Consider the following 25,423-nt stretch of genomic DNA (forward strand, 5'->3'; position numbering starts at 1 on the left):
TGTGGGCTCAGTGCGGGAGTGTTGCATTGTTGTCAGCTCAGTGCGGGAGTGCTGCATTGTGGGCTCAGTGCGGGAGTGCTGCGTTGTTGTGGGTTCAGCGCGGGAGTGCTGCTGTTTTGTTGGCTCAGTGTGGGAGTGCTGCATTGTTGTCAGCTCAGTGCGGGTGTACTGCGTTGTCGTCGTCTCAACGTGGGGGTGCTGCGTTGTTGTGGGTTCAGCGCGGGTGTGCTCCTGTGTTGTGGGCTCAGTGCGGGAGTGTTGCATTGTTGTCAGCTGAGCGCGGGAGTGCTGCGTTGTGGGCTCAGTGTTGAAGTGCTGTGTTGTTGTGGGCTCAGTGCGGGAGTGCTGTGTTGTTGTGGGCTCAGTACGGGAGTGCTGCGTTGTTGTTGACTCAGTGCGGGAGTGCTACATTGTTGTGGGCTCAGTGCGGGAGTGCTGCATTGTTGTGGGCTCAGTGCGGGAGTGCTGCATTGTTGTTGACTCAGTGCGGGCGTGCTACATTGTTGTGGGCTCAGCACGGGAGTGCTGTGTTGTGGGCTCAGTGCGGGAGTGCTGCATTGTTGTGGGCTCAGTGCGGGAGTGCTGCATTGTTGTGGGCTCATTGTGGGAGTGCTGCGTTGTAGTGGGCTAAGTGCGGGAGTGCTGCGTTGTTGTGGGCTCAGTGCGGGAGTGCTGCTGTTTTGTGGGCTCAGTGCCGGAGTGCTGCGTTGTTGTGGGCTCAGCGCGGGAGTGCTACGTTGTTGTGGGCTCAGTGTTGAAGTGCTCTGTTGTGGGCTCAGTGCGGGAGTGCTGTGTTGTTGTGGGCTCAGTGCGGGAGTGCTGCGTTGTTGTGGGCTCAGTGTTGAAGTGCTGTGTTGTGGGCTCAGTGTGGGAGTGCTGTGTTGTTGTGGGCTCAGTGCGGGAGTGCTGCGTTGTTGTGGGCTCAGTGCGGGACTGCTGCGTTGTTGTGGGCTCAGTGCGGCAGTGCTGTGTTGTTTTGGGCTCAGTGCGGGAGTGCTGCGTTGTTGTGGGCTCAATGCGGGAGTGCTGCATTGTTGTGGGCTCAGTGCGGGAGTGCTGCATTGTCGTGGGCTCAGTGTGGGAGTGCTGCGTTGTTGTGGGTTCAGCGCGGGTGTGCTCCTGTGTTGTGGGCTCAGTGCGGGAGTGCTGCGTTGTTGTGGGCTCAGTGCGGGAGTGCTGCATTGTTGTGGGCTCAGTGCGGGAGTGCTGCATTGTTGTGGGTTCAGTGCGGGAGTGTTGCATTGTTGTGGGCTCAGTGCGGGAGTGCTGCATTGTTGTGGGCTCAGTGCGGGAGTGCTGCATTTTTGTGGGCTCAGTGTGGGAGTGCTGCATTGTTGTGGGCTCAGTGCGGGAGTGCTGCATTGTTGTGGGCTTAGTGCGGGAGTGCTGCATTGTTGTGGGCTCAGCGCGGGAGTGCTGCGTTGTTGTGGGTTCAGCGCGGGCGTGCTCCTGTGTTGTGGGCTCAGTGCGGGAGTGTTGCATTGTTGTCAGCTCTGCGCGGGAGTGCTGCGCTGTTGTGGGCTCAGTGTTGAAGTGCTGTGTTGTGGGCTCAGTGCGGGAGTGCTGCGTTGTTGTCTGCTCAGTGCGGGAGTGCTACGTTGTTGTGGGCTCAGTGCGGGTGTGCTGCGTTGTTGTGGGCACAGTGCGGGTGTGCTGCGTTGTTGTGGGCTCAGTGCTGGTGTGCTGCGTTGTTGTGGGCTCAGCGCGGGAGTGCTGCGTTGTTTTGGGCTCAGCGCGGGAGTGCTGCATTGTTCTGGGCTCAGCGCGGGAGTGATGTGCTGTTGTGGGCTCAGCGCGGGAGTGCTGCATTGTTGTGGGCTCAGTGCGGGAGTGCTGCATTGTTGTGGGCTCAGTGCGGGAGTGCTGCATTGTTGTGGGCTCAGTGTGTAAGTGCTGCGTTGTCGTGGGCTCAGCGCGGGAGTGCTGCGTTGTCGTGAGTTCAGCGCGGGTGTGCTCCCGTGTTGTGGGTTCAGTGCGGGAGTGTTGCATTGTTGTGGGCAGTGTTGAAGTGCTGTGTTGTGGGCTCAGCGCGGGAGTGCTGCGTTGCTGTCGGCTCAGCGCGGGGGTGCTGCGTTGTTGTCGGCTCAGTGCAGGAGTGCTGCGTTGTCTTGGGCTCAGTGCGGGTGTGCTGCGTTGTTGTGGGCTCAGTGCGAGAGTGCTGCATTGTTGTGGGCTCAGCGCGGGAGTGCTGCTTTGTTGACTCAGCGCGAGAGTGCTGCATTGTTGTGGGCTCAGCGCGGTGGAGCTGCGTTGTTGTGGGCTCAGCCCAGGAGTGCTGCGTTGTTGTGGGCTCATTGCGGGAGTGCTGCATTGTTGTGGGCTCAGTGCGGGAGTGCTGCATTGTTGTGGGCACAGTGCGGGAGTGCTGGATTGTTGTTGGCTCAGTGCGGGAGTGCTGCATTGTTGTGGGCTCAGCGCGGGAGTGCTGTGTTGTTGTGGGCTCAGCGCGGGAGTGCTGCATTGTCGTGGGCTCAGTGCGGGAGTGCTGCATTGTTGTGGGCTCAGCGCGGGAGATCTGCATTGTTGTGGGCTCAGTGCGGGAGTGCTGCATTGTCGGCTCAGTGCAGACGTGCTATGTTGTTGTGGGCAGTGTTGAAGTGCTGTGTTGTGGACTCAGTGCGGGAGTGCTGTGTTGTTGTCGGCTCAGTGCAGGTGTGCTGCGTTGTTGTGGGCTCAGCGCGGGAGTGCTGCTTTGTTGGCCTAGCGCGAGAGTGCTGCATTGTTGTGGGCTCAGCGCGGGGGAGCTGCGTTGTTGTGGGCTCATTGCGGGAGTGCTGCATTGTTGTTGGCTCAGTGCCGGAGTGCTGCATTGTTGTGGGCACAGCACGGGAGTGCTGCGTTGTTGTGGGTTCAGCGCGGGTGTGCTCCTGTGTTGTGGGCTCAGTGCGGGAGTGCTGCATTGTTGTCAGCTCGGCGTGGGAGTGCTGCGTTGTGGGCTCAGTGCAGGCGTGCTACATTGTTGTGGGCTCAGTGTTGAAGTGCTGTGTTGTGGGCTCAGTGCGGGAGTGCTGCGCTGTTGTCGGCTCAGTGCGGGGGTGCTACGTTGTTGTGGTTCAGTGTGGGTGTGCTGCTGTTTTGTGGGCTCAGTGCGGGAGTGCTGCATTGTTGTGGGCTCAGCGCGGGTGTGCTCCTGTGTTGTGGGCTCAGTGCGGGAGTGCTGCATTGTTGTGGGCTCAGTGCGGGAGTGCTGCATTGTTGTGGGCTCACCGCGGGTGTGCTGCGTTGTTGTGGGCTCAGCGCGAAAGTGCTGCGTTGTTGTGGGCTCCGCGTGGGAGTGCTGCATTGTTGTGGGCTCAGCGCGGGAGTGCTGCGTTGTTGTGGTCTCAGTGTGGGAGTGCTGCTTTGTTGTGGTCTCAGTGCGGGAGTGCTGCATTGTTGTGGGCTCAGTGCGGGAGTGCTGCATTGTTGTGGGCTCAGTGCGGGAGTGCTGCATTGTTGTGGGCTCCGTGCTGGAGTGCTGCATTGTTGTGGGCTCAGTGCGGGAGTGCTGCGTTGTTGTGGGCTCAGTGCGGGAGTGTTGTGTTGTTTTGGGCTCAGTGCGGGAGTGCTGCATTGTTGTGGGCTCTGTGCGGGAGTGCTGCGTTGTTGTGGGCTCAGTGCGGGAGTGCTGCGTTGTTGTGGGCTCAGTGCGGGAGTGCTGTGTTGTTGTGGGCTCGGTGCGGGAGTGCTGCGTTGTTGTGGGCTCAGTGCGGGAGTGCTGCATTGTTGTGGGCTCGGTGCGGGAGTGCTGCATTGTTGTGGGCTCAGTGCGGGAGTGCTGCATTGTTGTGGGCTCTGTGCGGGAGTGCTGCATTGTTGTGGGCTCAGTGCGGGAGTGCTGCACTGTTGTGGGCTCAGTGCAGGAGTGCTGCATTGTTGTGGGCTTCGTGCGGGAGTGCTGCGTTGTTGTGGTCTCATTGCGGGAGTTCTGCGTTGTGGGCTCAGTGCGGGAGTGCTGCGTTGTTGTGGGCTCAGTGCGGGAATGCTGCGTTGTTGCGGGCTCAGTGTGGGATGCTGCGTTGTTGTGGGCTCAGTGCGGGAGTGCTGCGTTGTTGTGGTCTCAGTGCGGGAGTGCTGCGTTGTTGTGGTCTCAGTGCGGGAGTGCAGCATTGTTGTGGGCTCAGTGCCGGAGTGCTGCGTTTTTGTGGGCTCAGTGCGGGAGTGCTGCATTGTTGTGGGCTCAGTGCGGGAGTGCTGCATTCTTGTGGGCTCAGTGCGGGAGTGCTGCGTTGTTGTGGGCTCAGTGCGGGAGTGCTGCATTGTTGTGGGCTCAGTGCGGGAGGTCTGCGTTGTGGGCTCAGTGCGGGAGTGCTGCGTTGTTGTGGGCTCAGTGCGGGAGTGCTGCGTTGTTGTGGGCTCAGTGCGGGAGGTCTGCGTTGTGGGCTCAGTGCGGGAGTGCTGCGTTGTTGTGGGCTCAGTGCGGGAGTGCTGCGTTGTTGTGGGCTCAGCGCGAAAGTGCTGCGTTGTTGTGGGCTCCGCGTGGGAGTGCTGCATTGTTGTGGGCTCAGCGCGGGAGTGCTGCGTTGTTGTGGTCTCAGTGTGGGAGTGCTGCTTTGTTGTGGTCTCAGTGCGGGAGTGCTGCATTGTTGTGGGCTCAGTGCGGGAGTGCTGCATTGTTGTGGGCTCAGTGCGGGAGTGCTGCATTGTTGTGGGCTCAGTGCGGGAGTGCTGCGTTGTTGTGGGCTCAGTGCGGGAGGTCTGCGTTGTGGGCTCAGTGCGGGAGTGCTGCGTTGTTGTGGGCTCAGTGCGGGAGTGCTGCGTTGTTGTGGGCTCAGCGCGAAAGTGCTGCGTTGTTGTGGGCTCCGCGTGGGAGTGCTGCATTGTTGTGGGCTCAGCGCGGGAGTGCTGCGTTGTTGTGGTCTCAGTGTGGGAGTGCTGCTTTGTTGTGGTCTCAGTGCGGGAGTGCTGCATTGTTGTGGGCTCAGTGCGGGAGTGCTGCATTGTTGTGGGCTCAGTGCGGGAGTGCTGCATTGTTGTGGGCTCAGTGCGGGAGTGCTGCGTTGTTGTGGGCTCAGTGCGGGAGTGTTGTGTTGTTTTGGGCTCAGTGCGGGAGTGCTGCATTGTTGTGGGCTCTGTGCGGGAGTGCTGCGTTGTTGTGGGCTCAGTGCGGGAGTGCTGCGTTGTTGTGGGCTCAGTGCGGGAGTGCTGTGTTGTTGTGGGCTCGGTGCGGGAGTGCTGCGTTGTTGTGGGCTCAGTGCGGGAGTGCTGCATTGTTGTGGGCTCGGTGCGGGAGTGCTGCATTGTTGTGGGCTCAGTGCGGGAGTGCTGCATTGTTGTGGGCTCTGTGCGGGAGTGCTGCATTGTTGTGGGCTCAGTGCGGGAGTGCTGCACTGTTGTGGGCTCAGTGCAGGAGTGCTGCATTGTTGTGGGCTTCGTGCGGGAGTGCTGCGTTGTTGTGGTCTCATTGCGGGAGTTCTGCGTTGTGGGCTCAGTGCGGGAGTGCTGCGTTGTTGTGGGCTCAGTGCGGGAATGCTGCGTTGTTGCGGGCTCAGTGTGGGATGCTGCGTTGTTGTGGGCTCAGTGCGGGAGTGCTGCGTTGTTGTGGTCTCAGTGCGGGAGTGCTGCGTTGTTGTGGTCTCAGTGCGGGAGTGCAGCATTGTTGTGGGCTCAGTGCCGGAGTGCTGCGTTTTTGTGGGCTCAGTGCGGGAGTGCTGCATTGTTGTGGGCTCAGTGCGGGAGTGCTGCATTCTTGTGGGCTCAGTGCGGGAGTGCTGCGTTGTTGTGGGCTCAGTGCGGGTGTGCTGCATTGTTGTGGGCTCAGTGCGGGAGGTCTGCGTTGTGGGCTCAGTGCGGGAGTGCTGCGTTGTTGTGGGCTCAGTGCGGGAGTGCTGCGTTGTTGTGGGCTCAGTGCGGGAGTTCTGCATTGTTGTGGGCTCAGTGCGGGAGTGCTGCATTGTTGTGGGCTCCGTGCGGGAGTGCTACATTGTTGTGGGCGCAGTGCGGAAGTTCTGCGTTGTGGGCTCAGTGTGGGAGTGCTGCATTGTTGTGGGCTCCGTGAGGGAGTGCTGCATTGTTGTGGGCTCAGTGCGGTAGTTCTGCGTTGTCGGCTCAGTGCGGGAGTGCTGCGTTGTAGGCTCAGTGCAGGAGTGCTGCGTTGTTGTGGGCTCAGTGCGGGAGTGCTACGTTGTCTTGCGAGGATTAATATGTGTTTCATTTTCGCTACTTTGTAGGTTTTGACGTCGTTCCCCCGACAATGGCTCAAACACTGCAGCTGGAGATTCCCAACTTTGGGAACACGGTGCTGGAATGCCTGAATGAGCAGCGGTTGCAGGGTCTGTACTGCGACACCTCGATTGTGGTGAAGGGCCAGACGTTCAAGGCTCACCGAGCAGTGCTGGCTGCCAACAGCTCATACTTCCGGGATCTCTTCGCTGGGACCACGCGGGCAGCCTTTGAGCTGCCAGCAGCCGTGCAGCCGCAGAGCTTCCAGAACATTCTCAACTTCTGCTACACGGGGAGGCTGTGTATGAAGGCGGGTGAGCAGTTCATGCTGATGTACACAGCGGGTTTCCTGCAGATCCAGCGCATCGTGGAGAGAGGCACCGAGCTCCTGTCCAAGGTCAGCTCCCCCAGGTGCGACTCTCAAGGGCTGAACGCCGAAGACCCCAGCTGGGAGCCTCAGAGCCCAGCTGCCCCCCTCCCCCTCCCCCTCGCTTCCCGCGTCAAAGTAGAGCAGAGCGAGGCGGGCCTCGGCCGCGCCAGACGCGCTCCCGAGGGTCCAACCATGGGCAGTGCCAAGTCAGCCCGCCTGGCGCTTGAGGGAGCCGGCGGGCAGGCTTGCCCAGTCAGCGTACCCCGCGATATTGCCAGTCCCGGAGCCAGCAGTGTGCACCCCAGCGATAGCCCCTTCTCCTGCCAGAACGAGGAGGAGGAGGAGGAGGCAGAGGAGGAGAGCCTGGAGGACATGACGGAAGAGCAGTACGTCCAGATGTGCAGCATGTACAACATCATGAGTGTCCCACATGTCGGTAAGCCGCAGAAATTCCTAGTCTCAGCTCAGTCCAATCTATGGGCGGGGGAGTCTCCCGTCTCACCCAAGGTGGGCGAGCAAATGGGGTCAATTGAACATGTTCAAACTTAGCTTGATCGGATTTTCTCACACAAGGGGATTGAGTGCGATGGAGCAAGCTGGAGAAGTGGAGTTAAGGTACAGATCAGCCAAGATTTGGTTGTTTGGTGAAAGAGGCTTGAGGGGCCTGAATGGCCTCCTCCTGTCCCTGTGCATAATCAGAATCTGAAAGTGATTCCCTCGTTCCTCATCGCCTTGCTGGTTTTGGAACAATCAGGGCGCAAATTGCCTGCTCCAATTTCAACACTATATCAGTGAGGATATGTATCTTGTTTGGCTGTGTTCAAGGGGGTTTTTATAAATGAATATCTTTGTTTTGAAACAGTGCTGTGCTCAGTGCCCTGAGTCTCAGTTAAAGTGAGGGAGGGACAAGGCAAATGACCTTGGATTAATAAACTCCAACCAGATTTCCTATCTCTGAATTGTAACACCAGAAGGAATTTGGGCACAATGAATAGATCAGCAGCAAGACTATCAGCAATGGAAAGATTTATTCAGTCAATTTAACAGATTATACTTCCCTCTTGCAGCTATGGACAACAGGGAGCAGGAGGAGCCAGACAGGATTTGTCTTGTTCCTTTTCTGACAACTTAAACTCTTGTAGTCCCTTTGGACTTCTGTCCCCTGTTAGGGCTTCTTCTCCCTGCTGCACAAGAATACAGGAAATAGGACCAGGAGTTGACCATTTGGCCCATCGAACCTGCTCCACCATTCAGTGCAATCACGGCTGACCTTGGGCTTCAACTCCATTTTCCTGCCCACTCCCCGTATCCCTGAATTCCCCAAGAGAACCAAGATCTGTCACTCCCAGACTGAAATATATTCGATGATGGAGCATCCACAACCCTCTGGGCCAGAGAATTCCAAAGATTCACAACGCTTTGAGTGAGGAAATTTCTCCTCATCTCTGTCCTAAATGACCTGCCCCTTATCCTGACACTGTGCCCCCATGTTTTAGATTCCCCGACCAGCAGAAACAGTCACTTTGTGTCCACCCTATTAAACCCCTTCAGAATCTTTCATGTTTCAATGAGGTCACCTCACGGTGGCACAGTGGTTAGCACTGCTGTCTCACAGCGCCAGGGACCCACGTTCGATTCCCTGTCTCCACACTGTCTGTGGGTCCGTGTCTACGTGGGTTTCCTCCGGGTGCTCCGTTTCCTCACACAGTCCTAAAGATGTGCTGGTTAGGTGCTTTGGCCATGCTAAATTCTCCCTCAGTGTACCAAATAGAGTGTGGCGACTGGGGGATTTTCACAGTAACTTCATTGGAGTGTTAATGTAAGCCTACTTGTGACACTAATAAATAAATTCACTTTAATTCTTCGAAACTCCAGAGAAGCTTGTCCCAAATTGCATCAACCTCTTCATCCCATGAACCAGTCTAATGAGCCACCGAACATGGTTTTGACCTTATTTCTTAAAGCATGAAGAGTTAATTAATTTCACTCTATGCCAGTTCAGTATATGCCAGTTCAATTAATACTAATTTGATATACACTAGTTCGTTAAATACTAGTTCTAATCAGACTGGTACATCTTTGTGCAGTTAGAACAATTACGCAAGCCAAGGTTACAAATGTCCAATTTGATTCCAAACTATAGTGTTTACATTTTTACAGAAATGTGTTAAAGCAAAAGAATGTGAATACATTGGTTGATTCTTCTACATAGTGTGGTTGTGAGGCATGCATTTCTCACAGTGCTGAGTCCCACATCTAGCCCCGCCCCCCCCAACATCCCGTTTGAAAGTGGGTGTTAATGGGGAACTAACGTCAGCCTATCATGCTTGACTAACCCAAAGGCTCTCCCAGAAAGCTGGTCACTGGCCTGGTGTTAATGCTACGCGACCGCAAGACATGTCCCTTCCCTCCTACAGGAGGATCAACTGGAGGTGAAAGAGAGAATGGTGTACTGTGGAGCATCACTGAAGGGCACAGTACCATAGAGTTCAGAAGCTTCAGCAAGGCAGAATTGGCGCTGCCTGGGTCCTGGGGGGGGAGGTTGACTGGCTCAGGCCTGGGGGGGGGTTGACTGGCTCAGGGCTGGGGGAGGTGGACTGGCTCAGTCCTGGGGGAGGTTGACTGGCTCAGACCTGGGGGGGGGGGGGGGGGGGGTTGACTGGCTCAGGCCTGGCGGGGGGTTGACTGGCTCAGGCCTGGCGGGGGGTTGACTGGCTCAGGCCTGGGGGAGGTTGACTGGCTCAGGCCTGGGGGAGGTTGACTGGCTCAGGCCTGGGGGAGGTTGACTGTGTCTGACTGGGCTGAGGGAGGATGGGCTGTCTTGGCCCCGAAGGTTCATGAGTCTATAGCCAGCTGGTTTGACTTCAGCTGAAGGTGAAAGTCCTGTGGAAGGATTGTAGCTGCTGTTTCCTTGGTTGACGTATATATAGTAAGAGTTTTAACACCAGGTTAAAGTCCAACAGGTTTATTTGGTAGCAAATACCATTAGCTTTCGGAGCGCGGCTCCTTTGTCAGATGGAGTGGAAATTGTCTCTCAAACAGGGCACAGCGACACAAAAATCAAGTTACAGAGTACTGATTAGAATGCGAATCCCTACAGCCAGCCAGATCTTAAAGATACAGACAATGTGGGTGGAGGGAGCATTAAGCACAGGTTAAAGAGATGTGTATTGTCTCCAGACAGGACAACCTGCAGGTCCAGGAGGCAAGCTGTGGGGGTTACTGATAATGTGACATAAATCCAACATCCCGGTTTAGGCCGTCCTCGTGTGTGCGGAACTTGGCTATCAGTTTCTGCTCAGCGACTCTGCGCTGTCGTGTGTCATGAAGGCTGCCTTGGAGAACGCTTACCTGAAGATCAGAGGCTGAATGCCCGTGACTGCTGAAGTGCTCCCCCACAGGAAGAGAACAGTCTTGTCTGGTGATTGTTGAGCGGTGTTCATTCATCCGTTGTCGTAGCGTCTGCATGGTTTCCCCAATGTACCATGCCTCAGGACATCCTTTCCTGCAGCGTATCAGGTAGACAACGTTGGCCGAGTTGCAAGAGTAGGTACCGTGTACCTGGTAGATGGTGTCCTCACGTGAGATGATGGCATCCGTGTCGATGATCCAGACACATGGAATAGCCATGGGGACCAAATTCGCAACTCAATATGCCAACATCTTCATGCACAGGTTTGAACAAGACTTCTTCACTGCACAGGACCTTCAACCGATGCTATACACTAGATACATCGATGATATTTTCTTCCTTTGGAGTCATGGTGAGCAATCACTGAAACAACTATATGATGCCATCAACAAGTTCCATCCCACCATCAGACTCACCATGGACTACTCTCCGGAATCGGTTGCATTCTTGGACACACGCGTCTCCATTAAGGACGGTCACCTCAGCACCTCACTGTACCGCAAGCCCACGGATAACCTCACGATGCTCCACTTCTCCAGCTTCCACCTTAAACACGTAAAAGAAGCCATCCCCTACAGACAAGCCCTCCGAGTACACAGGATCTGCTCGGATGAGGAGGATCACAACAGACACCTCCAGACGCTGAAAGATGCCCTCATAAGAACAGAATATGGCGCTCGACTCATCGATCAACAGTTCTGACGCGCCACAGTGAAAAACCGCACCGACTGACCTCAGAAGACAAACACGGGACACGGTGGACAGAGTACCCTTCGTCGTCCGGTACTTCCCCGGAGCGGAGAAGCTACGGCATCTCCTCCGGAGCCTTCAACATGTCATTGATGAAGACGAACATTTCGCCAAGCCCCACTTCTTGCCTTCAAACAACCGCACAACCTCAAACAGACCATTGTCCGCAGCAAACTACCCAGCCTTCAGGAGAACAGTGACCACGACACCACACAACCCTGCCACAGTAACCTCTGCAAGACGTGCCGGATCATCGACACGGATGCCATCATCTCACGTGCGAACACCATCTACCAGGTACACGGTACCTACTCTTGCAACTCGGCCAACGTTGTCTACCTGATACGCTGCAGGAAAGGATGTCCTGAGGCATGGTACATTGGGGAAACCATGCAGACGCTACGACAACGGATGGATGAACACCGTTCGACAATCACCAGACAAGACTGTTCTCTTCCTGTGGGGGAGCACTTCAGCAGTCACGGGCATTCAGGTAAGCGTTCTCCAAGGTGGCCTTCACGACACACGACAGCGCAGAGTCGCTGAGCAGAAACTGATAGCCAAGTTCCGCACACACGAGGACAGCCTAAACCGGGATGTTGGATTTATGTCACATTATCAGTAACCCCCACAGCTTGCCTCCTGGACTTGCAGGCTGTCCTGTCTGGAGACAATACACATCTCTTTAACCTGTGCTTAATGCTCCCTCCACCCACATTGTCTGTATCTTTAAGATCTGGCTGGCTGTAGGGATTCGCATTCTAATCAGTATTCTGTAACTTGATTTTGTGTCGCTGTGCCCTGTTTGAGAGCAGATTTCCACTCCATCTGACGAAGGAGCAGCACTCCGAAAGCTAATGGTGTTTGCTACCAAATAAACCTGTTGGACTTTAACCTGGTGTTGTTAAAGCTCTTACTGTGTTCACCCCAGTCCAACGCCGGCATCTCCACATCATGACGTATATATACACAGACTGATGAAGACCCTATTGTAAACTCCCGGAGCTCTCTTTACTTGTTCCCAGCCTGCGGTGATGAAGACACTGAGATTCAGGGAGAGAGGGAATTCACAACGCAGGAGGTGTCGCTAGCAGCTTCCTGCTTGTTTTACCAAGTGTGGTATTGGGATTTAATTGTGTAGAAGGAACATTGATCCCACTGGTTTGCTCTCATCATCTTCTTTGAGGCACATTGGCTATTTTGCTCTTTTATTAATGAGGGGACCACCTGGTATACAGACTGGGCAGTTCTCAGTCCTGGCTCTAATCCATTTGCCTTTGGCTAGTTTGAGCTTTTTTCACCTTGACTCTGTTGTTTTGCCCTTTCAGCCACCCCAGAGAGGGTGGAAGCTCTTCCTGATCATGTGGATGGTCGATCCAGGATGAGGATTCGACATGACCTGGCAGTCTTGCCCGCTGACCTGATTAACCAAATTGGTCATCGCTGTCATCCCAAGCTGTACGTGGAGGGCGACCCATCGGAGAAACTCGAGCTGGTGACAGGTGAGAGCGCAAACCAAAGTACCGTCCAGCAATCAGCACAGGCTCACAGTGCACACTGTGTTAAACCCTATTAACCCAGGTAGGACCGTGTTAAACCTTATTAACCCAGGATGGACCGGGTTAAACCCTATTAACCCAGGTAGGACCGTGTTAAACCTTATTAACCCAGGCAGGACTGATCAAACTCTATTAACCCAGGATGGACTGCATTAAACCCTATTAATCCAGGATAGACCAGGTTAAATCCTATTAACCCAGGATGGAACAGGTTAAACTGTACTAACCCAGGATCATCCAGGGTAATCTGTATTAACCCAAGGTGGACCAGGTTAAACTATCCCAGTCATTCTGGTGTGGGTGGGGTTGAGTTTGTTTGTGAGTTTTGAGCTGCTTTGTTGAGCAGGAGGTGACTTTTTTTTGCAGGGGTTAGGGTATGAAATGCTGAATGCGATTACTGTGTGACGGATGCACATCATAAGACAGAAATGGGTTTGGGAGGGGGAAAAGTATCAGCCAGCTTTCCCACTCCTGCTGCAAAGTGCTGGAGCCTGTGTGCAGGTGGGAACGCCAGGTTGCAATTTGCAGTTACAGCAGCAACTTGTATTTATATGTTGTTACGATCGCCCTGGAGACCAATAACTTTTCAACAAGGTGAATATTCCCAAACAAACGCATGGACATAACCAAAGGCAAGGTTTCACATTTTAAGCCTTTTACAGTAGCAAACAACCTAAAGTCAACATAATTCAAATATTAACTCTGGCAAATCGTACATTAGTTTAACAAATAGGTAAATTTCTTTAATTTTATCCCATGCCTCAGGCACATGTGTAATATCAAAGGGAGAGTCCAAAAGCTTCTCCCAGTTCTCTGGCTGAGATCAATTACTCCTCCATACATGGAGTCAAATTGTCCAATGTCCTTTGCCAATCACTCCACTCACACAGAGTCTCTGGGTCTGATTATCACCAGCAATGTTCACCTCGATGAATCTCCTCACGACAATCCAGAATCCCAGAGATTCTGGTATCCGGCCGACTTAAATGCTCAGGGGAAACTGTTCTTCCCGAGACTTTTACTTCTGCTCTCCATCACCGTCTACAGAACAGAGATGATCTGTTTCTTGGAGGGTTTGAATTCCATCCTTCCCTGCTTCTTATCAGCAGTTTTTTTCTCTTGATCTGTGAGCTTCTGCGAGAGATGATTAAAAGCTGCAATTTTTAGGTGGATTGGCCATGCTAAATTGCCACTTAGTGTCAGGGGGACGATTATATGCGTGGGGTTATGGGGATAGGGGCTGGGTGGGATTGTGGTTGGTGCAGACTCGATGGGCCGAATGGCCTCCTTCTGCACTGTAGGATTCTATGGATCTATGAATATCTCAGTGTGTTTTTATTTGACTTTCCTCGCCCTCCTCCACTCTCAACCCCCGTGGCATTTGAAGTCACATGCACACTTCTCCGAACTGAGGTTTATGAGGATGGAATTTGAACCCTCCAAGGAGCAGATCATCTCGTTCTGTAGACAAGTAAAACTCTCTGTGGGAAGAACAGTTTCACCTGAGCCAACCAAAGCATTTAAATCGGCCGGATACTGGAATCTCTGGAATCCTGGATCATCAGGAGTGTCGTGACCTGAAGGAGAGGAGGATTCATCGAGGTGTACGTTGCTGGTGCTAATCCGATCCAGAAAACACTGTGTGAGTGGAGTGATTGGCGAAGGACAGTGGACAATTTGACTCCATGTGTACCAGAAATTCACCACGCCCCCTTTCAAAACTATCTGTTCTACTTTGAGTTAAAGGCACCTTTTAAAACAAAGCATAACTACAACAGTCTTTATTTAGTAAAACATTTCAAGTTGGTTCACAGGAGCATCATCAATTAAAAATTTGACCCACATAAGATGGGGTTAGAGCAGGTGATAAAAAGCAGGTGATCAAAAGAGGTTGATTTAAGGAGGGTCTTATAGAAGTAAATAGGGATGGAGAGGCTTTGGAAGGGAATCCCAGAACTTGGGGCCCAGGCAGCTGAAGGTTGTGATGCCAATAATGGAGCAATGAAAATAGGGGATGGTGAAGAGTCAGTAATGGGGGAGAACAGAGTCTTTGGTGGTTGAAGGGTTGGTGGAGGTTACCGAGATAGGGACAGGAGAGGGTATGATGAAATTTGGAAACGGGTGAGTGCTTTAAAGTTCACATGTTGGGAGCCAAGGTCGGTCAGCAAGCACAGGGGTGATGGGTGAATGGGACTTAATGCCAGTTAAGACATGGGTAACAGAGTTTCATGTGACCTCGAGTTTACAGATTGTCGAAAGTGCGAGAGCCGCCAGCAGTTCATTGGAATAGTCAGGGTCTAGAGGTTAGAAAGGTATGAGCGAGGGTTTCAGCAGGGGCTAAGCTGTGACAGGAGTAGAGTTGGCTGATGGTGCAGGGTTAGTGGCAGCCTTAGTGATGGCACAAATGTACGGTTGGAAACTCATCTTGGGGTCAAATATGACAGTGAGATTGCAAAAGTGGTTTAATCTCAGGAAGAGGAATCTAGTTGGTAGGTAGGGAATGGGGCTTTTGGTGCGGTTTAAAAAACAATAACTTTCATTTCCGTCTTCCCAATATTCAGTTGGAGGGAATTTCTGCTCCTTCAGCACTAGATGTACGAGAAGCAGTCTAATAATTTCGAAGGGTTGAGAGAGGAGGGGATGAGGTTGAGCTGGGAGTTACAGGAACATGTGGTGACTAATGCTGTTTTCAGGCAATGCCATACAGTTGAGTGAAATTAGAGTGATTGTCCTAGGAGTTGGCTAGGAGATGAGTCAGTGGATAGTTACTCCACCTTGTGTGGACCTTCAGGAAGATCACTGTTGACCAATGGTTGCTGCTGCTGTTGAACCCGCAGGTACGAGCGTGTACATCACAAGAGCTCAGCTGATGAATTGTCACATCTGTGCGGGGACCAGACACAAGGTTTTGCTGCGGAGATTGCTGGCTGCATTCTTCGATCGGTGAGTTTAAACTTGGCAGTTGTCACTTGGGTCTGTGAAGTTCACTTGGTCCAGCAATGTTACTACAACAAAACACTTGCTGAACTGTGTCCGTGTTTACAAAACATCTGTGTCTCCATGGTGGGGTTGCCAACTCTGCTTGGGGCTATTCCTGGAGGTTTCATCACATGATTCAGCGCCACATTCCCACCGTTGATCCATCCTCCAGGGACACGGTCTTCCGACAGGACAGGGATCGTAATCTTTGTTATCCAATTGGATTAATATTGACCATCAGTGAAAAAGTCTTTCTGCATCTCTTTAGAACTAAGTAATGAAAAAACAGATTTTTAATTTCCTGATCATTTTTCTTCTGGGATTTTCAGATTACTGCATTGTCTTGGAAGTTAATCTTCAATTTTCAGAGTTTCCTGGAGACAATCCAGCAGAGTTGGCAACTTGATTCTGCAAAGTATAACTTTCCAAACCAGTTATCGGTTCAGGGACATCATGACAAGCTGAGCAGGCTTTTTTTCACACTGTGTAGGATTTGGAACTCCTGAAGGCTGGGTAGTTTGCTGCGGACACTGGTCTGTTTGAGGTTGTGCGGTTGTTTGAAGGCAAGAAGTGGGGGTATGGGGATGGCATTGGCGAGATGTTCGTCTTCAATGATGACATGTTGAAGGCTCCGGAGAAGATGTCGCAGCTTCTCCACTCTGGGGAACTACCCAGCCTTCAGGAGAACAGTGACCACGACACCACACAACCCTGCCACAGCAACCTCTACAAGACGTGCCCGATCATCGACACAGATGCCATCATCTCACGTGAGAACACCATCCACCAGGTACACGGTACATACTCTTGCAACTCGGCCAACGTTGTCTGCCTGATACGCTGCAGGAAAGGATGTCCCGAGGCATGGTACACTGGGGAGACCATGCTGACGCGACGACAACGGATGAATGAACACCGCTCGACAATCACCAGGCAGGAGTGTTCTCTTCCTGTTGAGGAACACTTCAGCAGTCACGGGCATTCAGTCTCTGATCTTTGGGTAAGCGTTCTCCAAGGCGGCCTTCACGACACACGACAGCGCAGAGTCGCTGAGCAGAAACTGATGGCCAAGTTCCGCACACATGAGGACGGCCTCAACTGTGATCTTGGGTTCATGTCACACTATCTGTAACCCCCCCACGACTTGCCTGGGTTGCAACATCTCACTAACTGCCCCTTCTAGAGACATTACACATCTCCTTAACCTGTGCTTAAGCCACTCTCCACTCACATTTTCTGTACCTTTAAGACTTAATTACCTGTAAAGACTCGTATTCCAACCATTATCTTGTAAATTGAGTTTGTGTCTATATATGTCCTGTTTGTGAACACAACTCCCACTCACCTGATGGAAAGGCAGTGTTCCGAAAGCTTGTGGCTTGTCATGGAAATCATAGAAATCATAGAAACCCTACAGTGCAGAAGGAGGCCATTCGGCCCATTGAGTCTGCACCGACCACAATCCCACCCAGGCCCTACCCCCACATATTTACCCGCTAATCCCACTAACCTACGCATCACAGTACTCTAAGGGGCAATTTTTTAAACCTGGCCAATCAACCTAACCCGCACATCTTTGGACTGTGGGAGGAAACCGGAGCACCCGGCGGAAACCCACGCAGACACGAGGAGAATGTGCAAACTCCACACAGACAGTGACCCGAGCCGGGAATCGAACCCGGGACCCTGGAGCTGTGAAGCAGCAGTGCTAACCACTGTGCTACCGTGCCGCCCTTGTGGCTTGTGCTACCAAATAAACCTGTTGGACTTTAACCTGGTGTTGTGAGACTTCTTACTGTGCTTACCCAGTCCAACGCCGGCATCTCCACATCTTGTGTGAAGGACAGACCTGGGCAATTTTCCACATTGCCGGGTAGGTGCCCCAGTCTTGTATCTGTACTGGAACAGCTTGGCTAGGCCAACAGCTAGTTCTGGAGCACAAGCCGTCAGTACTATTTCCAGAATTTTGTCAGGGCCTATAGTCTTTGCAGTATCCAGTGCCCTCAGTCTTTCCTTGATATCACATGGAATTAATTGAATTGGCTGGAGACTGACATCTGTGATGCTGGGGACCTCTGGAGGAGGCCAAGATGGATCTTCCACTTGGCATTCTGGCCGAAGATTGCTGCAAATGCTTCAACCTTATCTTGTGCACCAATGTGCTGGGTTCCTCCATCATTGAGGATGGTGACATTTGTGGAGCCTCTTCCTCCAGTGAGTCATTTAATTGTCCACCACCATTCACAGCTGGATGTGGCAGGACTGCAGAGTCTGATCCATTGGTTATAGGATGGTTTAGCTCTGTCTATCATTTGCTGCATCTGCTGTTTGGCTCACAGTCCTGTGTTGTAGCTTCACCAGGTTAACACCTCATTTTTCAGTATGTCTGCTGTTGCTCCTGGCATGTCCTCCTGCACTCTTCATTGAACCAGGGTTGATCCCCTGGCTTGGTGGGAATGGTAGAGTGGGGGATATGCTGGGCCATGAGGTTACAGATTGTGGTTGAGTACAATTCTGCTGCTGCTGATGGCCCACAGTGCCTCATGGGTGCCCAGTCTCAAGTTGCTCAACCTGTTCTGAACTCATCCCATTTTACATGGTGGGCGTGCCACACAAAATGATTGAGGGTGTTCCTGTGTGAAGATCGCTCATACCAGTACTGTCATGGTCAGATGTATCAGTGACAGGTTGATATAGAGTGGGGGCAGGGGGAGAAGGACAGATGGTAACATAGAAACGCTCAGTGCAGAAGGAGGCCATTCGGCCAATCAAGTCTGCACCAACAACAATCCCACCCAGGCCCTATCCCCACTTAGTTACCCCTAATCCCTCTAATTTATCATATCTCAGGACATTAAGGGTTAATTCAGAATGTCCAATCAACCTAACCCGCACATTTTTGGGCTGTGGGAGGAAACCGGAGCACCCAGAGGAAACCCACGCAGACATGGGGAGAACATGCAAACTTCACACAGACAATGACCAAGTCAGGAATCGAACCCAGGTCCCTGGAGCTGTGAGGCAGCAGTGCTAACCACTGTGCCACCCCACGACTCACTGGCAGCACAGGGAAGTTGATGGAGGTGTCTGGGACATTGGCTATAAGAAATGGCTCGGTGAGTGTAACTATGTCTGTGGACAGCTCTCCAAATTTGACACAAGTCCTCAGTTATGAGTGAGAAGGGCTTTGCAGGGCTGATGTGCCCTTGTCCTTCCCAGTGCTGAGATAAATGCCAGTTGGTGTGACTGGTTTCATTCTTATTTGACGTCCTGTGGGCGGTTTGATCACTTGTCCATTTTAGAGGGCAGTTAAAAGTCAACTACATTGCTGAGGGATTGACGTCACATGTTGTGTAAGGACAGCAGATTTCCTTCCCTAAAGGGGCACTGTTGAATCAGATGGGTTTTTACAACTAATTTTCTATTCTGAGTTTATCTAATTCATCAAATCTAAGTTCCCCATCTGGGATTTGAACTCTTGCTATCAGCTCATTAATCCGGGCCTTTGGGTTGTTAGTCCGGTAACGTTACCACTATGCTACCCTTCCTGTACTGCTTATTTGTGCCCATCACAGAAGCTAACTCCAAGGCTACATGAGGGATAGTCACTGGAAACCATCAGCTAGTTTTGTGAAGGTGTGTCTGTGAGTGTCTCTCACCTGTTTTGACTGCCTAATCTTCTGGATCCACTAGGAATACTCTGGCTAACAGCTGCGGCACTGGAATCCGTTCCTCACTCTGTGATCCCAGTCGGAAACCACTGGATAGCAGGATACTCAACGCCATTAAAGGTAAGCAGGGCAGTGCTGTGTTTATGGAGAGGTGTTAATGGTGAAAAAGGCAGTGAGGAGAGGAACGGGCACTGAGTTGTCCAGAGAGACAGGAGCGGATACAGTGAATGGGTCGAGGGGCTTTATGGTGGGTGTGGGCTTGAGACACTCGGAGGCATGGACACTGCTATCAGAGCTGGAGGGTGTGAGGAGGGAGTCAGAGAGGTAGGAAGGGGCCAGACTGAATTGAGGACAAGGGGTTTAAATTGGATGCCTGAGTCGGGGTCAGTCAGTCAGTAGAGGGAAGGGTAATAGGGGGAGCCGCATTACACCCCGGAGAGTGACAGCAGCTGAATGTATCAGCTTCAGGAACCTCTGAAAGAGAGATGTCAAATTAATGTTAGTGTTTCTGTCCCTAATCCAAGGGCCCATCACCACCCAGTGGAACCTTGGCTGCCCAAGAGACCATTAATACTCCTACCCTGGTCACAGCCCTATGGGCTTGATCTCCATGAAGGTGCACATGTGGAGATGTTGAATATGACTTGTCAGGTTTGGCTGTGATGCATTCTGCAGTCAAATAGCCCACAGTCACATTCCCTATTGGATTTCTTGGTGACTATCTTATATTGGCGGCCTCTCGTTCTCCCCCACAAGAGGAAATAATCTCTCTCGATCCACTCTTATCAAAACCTTTCAGAATTTTAAAGATCTCTGTGAGATCACCCCTCAGTTTTCTTTTCAAGAGAAAACAGACCCAGTTTGTCAATCCCTTCCTGATTTCATACCCACACATTTCTGGTATCAGTCTGGTACATTTTCTCTGCACTCCCTTCACTGTCTCTATATCCTTTTTATAACATGGTGACCTGAACCACAGACAGTGTCTAATTGTGCATCTAACAAAAGTTCAATCCAGGTTTTGCATAACTCCCCTACTTTTCAATTCTATCCCTCCAGAAATAAACTCTTATTCTTGGTTTGATCTTTTTCTGGCCTTGTTAATCTGTGACGCACCTTTTGGTGATTGATGTATTTGTATTCTGAGATCCCTTTGTTCCTCTACCCCACCGACACTGGCGCCTTCCAAATTATCAGTGACCTCATTATTCTTCCCATCAAAATGAATTGCGTCACATTTATCTGCGTTGATCTGCCAAAGTATTTGCCCATTCTGCAACTTAACAAGGGCCTTTTGAAACCCCAGATAAATTACATCTACTGCATTACCAATGTCTACTCTCTCTGTTCTCTTTCACATCTTCTCTGAGGGCGGCTCGGTAGCACAGTGGTTAGCACTGCTGCTTCACAGCTCCAGGGACCTGGGTTTGATTCCTAGCTTGGGTCACTGTCTGTGTGGAGTTTGCACATTCTCCTCGTGTCTGCGTGTGTTTCCTCCGGGTGCTCCGGTTTCCTCCCACAGTCCAAAGATGTGCGGGTTAGGTTGATTGGCCATGCTAAAATTGCCCCTTAGTGTCCTGAGATGCGTAGGTTAGAGGGATTAGTGGGTAAAATATGAAGGGATATGGGGGTAGGGCCTGGGTGGGATTGTGGTCGGTGCAGACTCGATGGGCCGAATGGCCTCTTTCTGTACTGTAGGGTTTCTATGAATCTTCAAAATATTTAATAAGCAAGATTTTCCTCATTTGAAATCAATGTTGATTTCATTATTATATTTCTATATATCTTGGGTTTATGTCACACTATCAGTAGCCCCCACAGCTTGCCTCCTGGACTTGCAGAATCTCACTGGCTGTCCTGTCTGGAGACAATACACATCTCTTTAACCTGTGCTTAATGCTCCCTCCACTCACATTGTCTGTATCTTTAAGACCTGGTTGGCTGTAGAGATTCGCATTTTAATCAGTATTCTGTAACTTGATTTTGTGTCTCTGTGCCCTGTTTGAGAGCAGATATCCACTCCATCTGACGAAGGAGCAGCGCTCCGAAAGCTAATGGCATTTGCTACCAAATAAACCTGTTGGACTTTAACCTGGTGTTGTTAAAACTCTTACTGTGTTTTCCCCAGTCCAACGCCGGCATCTCCACATCATGACTTTTCAAATTTATTACAGCTCCCTGTGAGCCAGTCAAATCACAGCCTTCCTGTAATGTCACTTTTAATTTTTCCTTTAGTCCAAACTAGCTGTCAGTTTCAGAGAATCAAGATTAAATGAATGGGAGAACAGTCAAGGTGGGTTTTCGCAAAACTAAGTGTGAGGCTAGGAAAAGGTCACATCTGCGTATTCGTAAATGGTGAAAAGTGCAGGTCCAACAAGACTTAGAGTCATCGAGGTTTACAGCATGGAAACAGGCCCTTTGGCTCAACTTGTCCATACCACTCTTTTTTTTTAACGACTAAGCTAGTCCCTATTGCCTGCGTTTGGTTCATATACCTCGATAGCCATCTTACTCATGTAACTGACTAAACATTTTTTAAAAGTACCCGCCTCTACTACTACCTCTGGCAGCTTGTTCCAGACATTCACCACCCTCTGTGTGAAAGAATTGCCATTCTGGACCCTTTTGAATCTCTCCCCTCTCACCTTAAACCTATGCCCTCTTGTTTTAGACTCCCCTATCTTTGGGAAAAGATATTGACTATCTAAGTGATCTATGCCCTTCATTATTTTATCGGCTTCTATAAGATCACCCCTTAGCCTCCTACGCTCCAGAGAAAAAAGTCCCAGTCTATCCAGCCTCTCCTTATAACTCAAACCATCAAGTCCTGGCAGCATCCTAGTAAATATTTTCTGCACTCTTTCTAGTTTAATAATATCCTTTCTATAATAGGGTGACCAGAACTGTACACAGTAGTCCAAGTGTGGCCTTACCAATGTCTTGTACAACTTCAACAAGACGTCCCAACTTCTGTATTCGATGTTCTGACCAATGAAACCAAGCATGCCGAATGCCTTCTTCACCACCCTGTCCACCTGTGACTCCACTTTCAATGAGCTATGAACATGTATGCCTAGATCTCTTTGTTCTATAACTCTCCCCAGCGCCCTACCGTTAACTGAGTAAGTCCTGCCCTGGTTTGATCTACCAAAATGCATCACTTCGCATTTATCTAAATTAAACTCCATCTGCCATTCATCAACCCACTGGCCCAATTGATCAAGATCCTGTTGCAATCCGAGATAATTTTCTTCACTGTCCACTATGCCACCAATCTTGGTGTCATCTGCAAACTTACTAATCATGCCTCCTAAATTCTCACCAAATCATTAATATAATTGACAAATAACAGTGGACCAAACAGCAATCCCGTTGGTCACAGGCCTCTAGTTTGAAAAACAACCCTCTACAACCACCTTCTGTCTTCTGTCATCAAGCCAATTTTGTATAGAACGTAGAACATAGAAAAGCTACAGCACAAACAGGCCCTTCGGCCCACAAGTTGCACCGAACATGTCCCTACCTACTAGGCTTACCTATAACTCTCTATCTTACTAACTTCCATGATGCATTTGGCTACCTCATCTTGGATCCCATGAGATTTAATCTTATGCAACAACCTACCATGCAATACCTTATCAAAGGCTTTGCTAAAGTCCATGTAGCCAACATCAACGGCACTCATCTATCTTCTTGGTTACCTGTTCAAAAAACTCAATCAAATTTGTGAGACATGATTTTCCACTCATAAAGCCATGCTGATTGTCCCTAATCAGTCCTTGCCTCTCAATGTCTGTAGATGCTGTCTCTCAAAATACCTTCTAACAACTTGCCCACTACAGATGTGAGGCTCACCGGCCTGTAGTTTCCAGGCTTTTCCCTGCAGCCCTCCAATCTTCAGGCACCTCACCTGTGACTGTTGATGATTCAAATATCTCTGTCGGGGACCCGCAATTTCCTCCCTAGCCTCCCACAACGTCCTGGGATACACTTTTATCAGGTCCCGGGGATTTATCTACCTTGATGTGCTTTAAGACTTCCAGCACCTCCTTCTCTGTAATATGTACACTCCTCAAGACATCACTAGTTATTTCCCCAAGTTCCCTATCATCCATGCCTTTCTCAACAGTAAATACTGATGAGAAATATTAATTTAGGATCTCACTCATCTCTTGTGGATCCGCACATAGGTGACTATGTTGATCCTTAAGAGGCCCTACTCTCTCTCAGTTACTCTTTTGCCCTTTATCTCTTTGTAGAATCTCTTTGGATTCTCCTTTGCCTTATCTGCCAAAGCAATCTCGTTTCCCCTTTTTGCCCTCCTGATTTCTCTCTTAGCTCTACTCCTACACTCCCTATACTCTTCAAGAGATCCACTTGATCCCAGCTGCCTATGCATGTCATGTGCCTCCTCCTTCTTCTTGACCCAGGGCCTCAATATCCCGAGTCATCCAGGGTTCCCTACTTCTACCGGCCTTGCCCTTCACTTTAAGAGGAATGTGCTTATCCTGAACCCTAGTTAACACACTTTTGAAAGTCTCCCACTTATCCGATGTCCCGTTGCGTGCCAACAGACTCCCCCAATTAACTTTTGAAAGTTTCTGTCTGATACCATCAAAATTGGCCTTAGGAGTTCCATGTACACAAATCTCTAAAATGGAGTAGGCAGGTGTTAAAAAGTAATCAAAAAGGCTGAAGGAATGTTCGACTTTATGCCAAGGTGGCTAGAATTTTTTTTTCGAAAAGAGAAAATGCTGGAAACTCTCAGCAGGTCTGGCAGCATCTGTAAAGCTTTGACCAAGGGTCATCTGGACTCGAAACACCAGCTCTTTTCTCTGTTTACAGATGCTGCCAGATCTGCTGAGATTTTCCAGCATTTTCTCTTTTGGTTTCAGATTCCAGCATCTGCAGTAATTTGCTTCTATCTAGAATTTCTTTTTGTTCATTCATGGGACATGGACATCACTGGTTGGTCAGCATTTATTGCCCATCCCTAGTTGGCCTTGAAATGGTGGTGATAAGTTCTCTTCTTGAATTGCTGCAGTCCATGTGCTGTGGGTTGACGCACAATGCCGTTCGGGAGGTAATTCCAAGATTTTGACCCAGCGACTATGAAGGAATGGTGATATATTTCCAAGTCAGGATGGTGAGTGGCTTGGAGGGGAACTTGCAGGTGGTGGTGTTACCACATATCTGCTGCCCTTGTCCTTCTAGATGGAAGTGGTCATGGGTTTGGAAAGTGCTGTCTAAGGATCTTTGGTGGATGTAAAGGGAGGAAGTTCTGCTTATTATACTGTGTACAGGTCTGGGGTCCACAGCTTCGGAAGGGTACATTGGCCTTGGAAGTAGTGCAGTGTCAGTCCAGAATGTTTTCAAGGACTAGAGTAAGTTAGAGTAATAATAATTAAATGATTTTTAAAGAAGTTACAACAAGACTTGTATTCCCTGGGAGTGATTTGACTGAGGTTTTTGGATTTTGAAAGGAGTAAATAGGTGATTAGAATGGTTTTTCACTGGTAAGGGAGTGGAGGACAGGGGGCCATTTGGGAGAGAGGTTAGGAAACACTTTTTCACACAGGAGGGTATAAGTCTGGAGCACGCTCTCACAAAAACAGTGGGTGATAGATCAATTAATTTTAAACCTGAGACCCATGCATTTTTGCCATTCGGGGTATAAAAGGATATGGAGTCAAGGCAGGTTATTGGATTTAAGATGCAGATCAACCATGATCTCATGGAATGGGCAGAACAGGCTTAAGGGGCTGAATGGCTTCCTCCTGTTTCTAGATCACCTTCTCATCTTCTATACGCAAGCCTAATCTATGCAACCTGGCTTCCTAAATTAAGTAAGAAGTTTAACAGCACCAGGTTAAAGTCCAACAGGTTTATTTGGTAGCAAAAGCCACACAAGCTTTCGGAGCTCCAAGCCCCTTCTTCAGGTGAGTGGGAATTCTGTTCACAAACAGGGCATATAAAGACACAGACTCAATTTACATGAATGATGGTTGGAATGCGAATACTTACAACTAATCAAGTCTTTAAGAAACAAAACAACGTGAGTGGAGAGAGCATCAAGACAGGCTAAAAAGATGTGTATTGTCTCCAGACAAGACAGCCAGTGAAACTCTGCAGGTCCAGGCAACTGTGGGGGTTACAGATAGTGTGACATGAACCCAATATCCCGGTTGAGGTCATCCTTGTGTGTGCGGACGGCCTCAACCGGGATATTGGGTTCATGTCACACTATCTGTAACCCCCACAGTTGCCTGGACCTGCAGAGTTTCACTGGCTGTCTTGTCTGGAGACAATACACATCTTTTTAGCCTGTCTTGATGCTCTCTCCACTCACGTTGTTTTGTTTCTTAAAGACTTGATTAGTTGTAAGTATTCGCATTCCAACCATTATTCATGTAAATTGAGTCTGTGCCTTTATATGCCCTGTTTGTGAACAGAATTCCCACTCACCTGAAGAAGGGGCTTGGTGCTCTGAAAGCTTGTGTGGCTTTTGCTACCAAATAAACCTGTTGGACTTTAACCTGGT

At 50.5% G+C, this 25,423-nt stretch overlaps 1 protein-coding gene across 1 annotated transcript in view; it reads left to right on the plus strand.

Moving 5' to 3' along the window:
* The window catches only part of LOC144497161 (nucleus accumbens-associated protein 1-like), a 135,016-nt gene that overhangs the window by 100,551 nt on the left and 9,042 nt on the right, over positions 1–25,423 (plus strand). The window contains exons 2-5 of the mRNA XM_078217963.1: positions 6,150–6,947; positions 12,002–12,175; positions 15,070–15,175; positions 18,905–19,002. Coding sequence (XP_078074089.1) covers positions 6,173–6,947; positions 12,002–12,175; positions 15,070–15,175; positions 18,905–19,002 — 1,153 coding nt within the window. The 5' untranslated portion in view covers positions 6,150–6,172. The remainder of the gene's footprint in view (positions 1–6,149; positions 6,948–12,001; positions 12,176–15,069; positions 15,176–18,904; positions 19,003–25,423) is intronic.

This window comes from Mustelus asterias, chromosome 8 (assembly GCF_964213995.1).
Source record: "Mustelus asterias chromosome 8, sMusAst1.hap1.1, whole genome shotgun sequence".
In the NCBI taxonomy this organism is placed as follows: domain Eukaryota; kingdom Metazoa; phylum Chordata; class Chondrichthyes; order Carcharhiniformes; family Triakidae; genus Mustelus; species Mustelus asterias.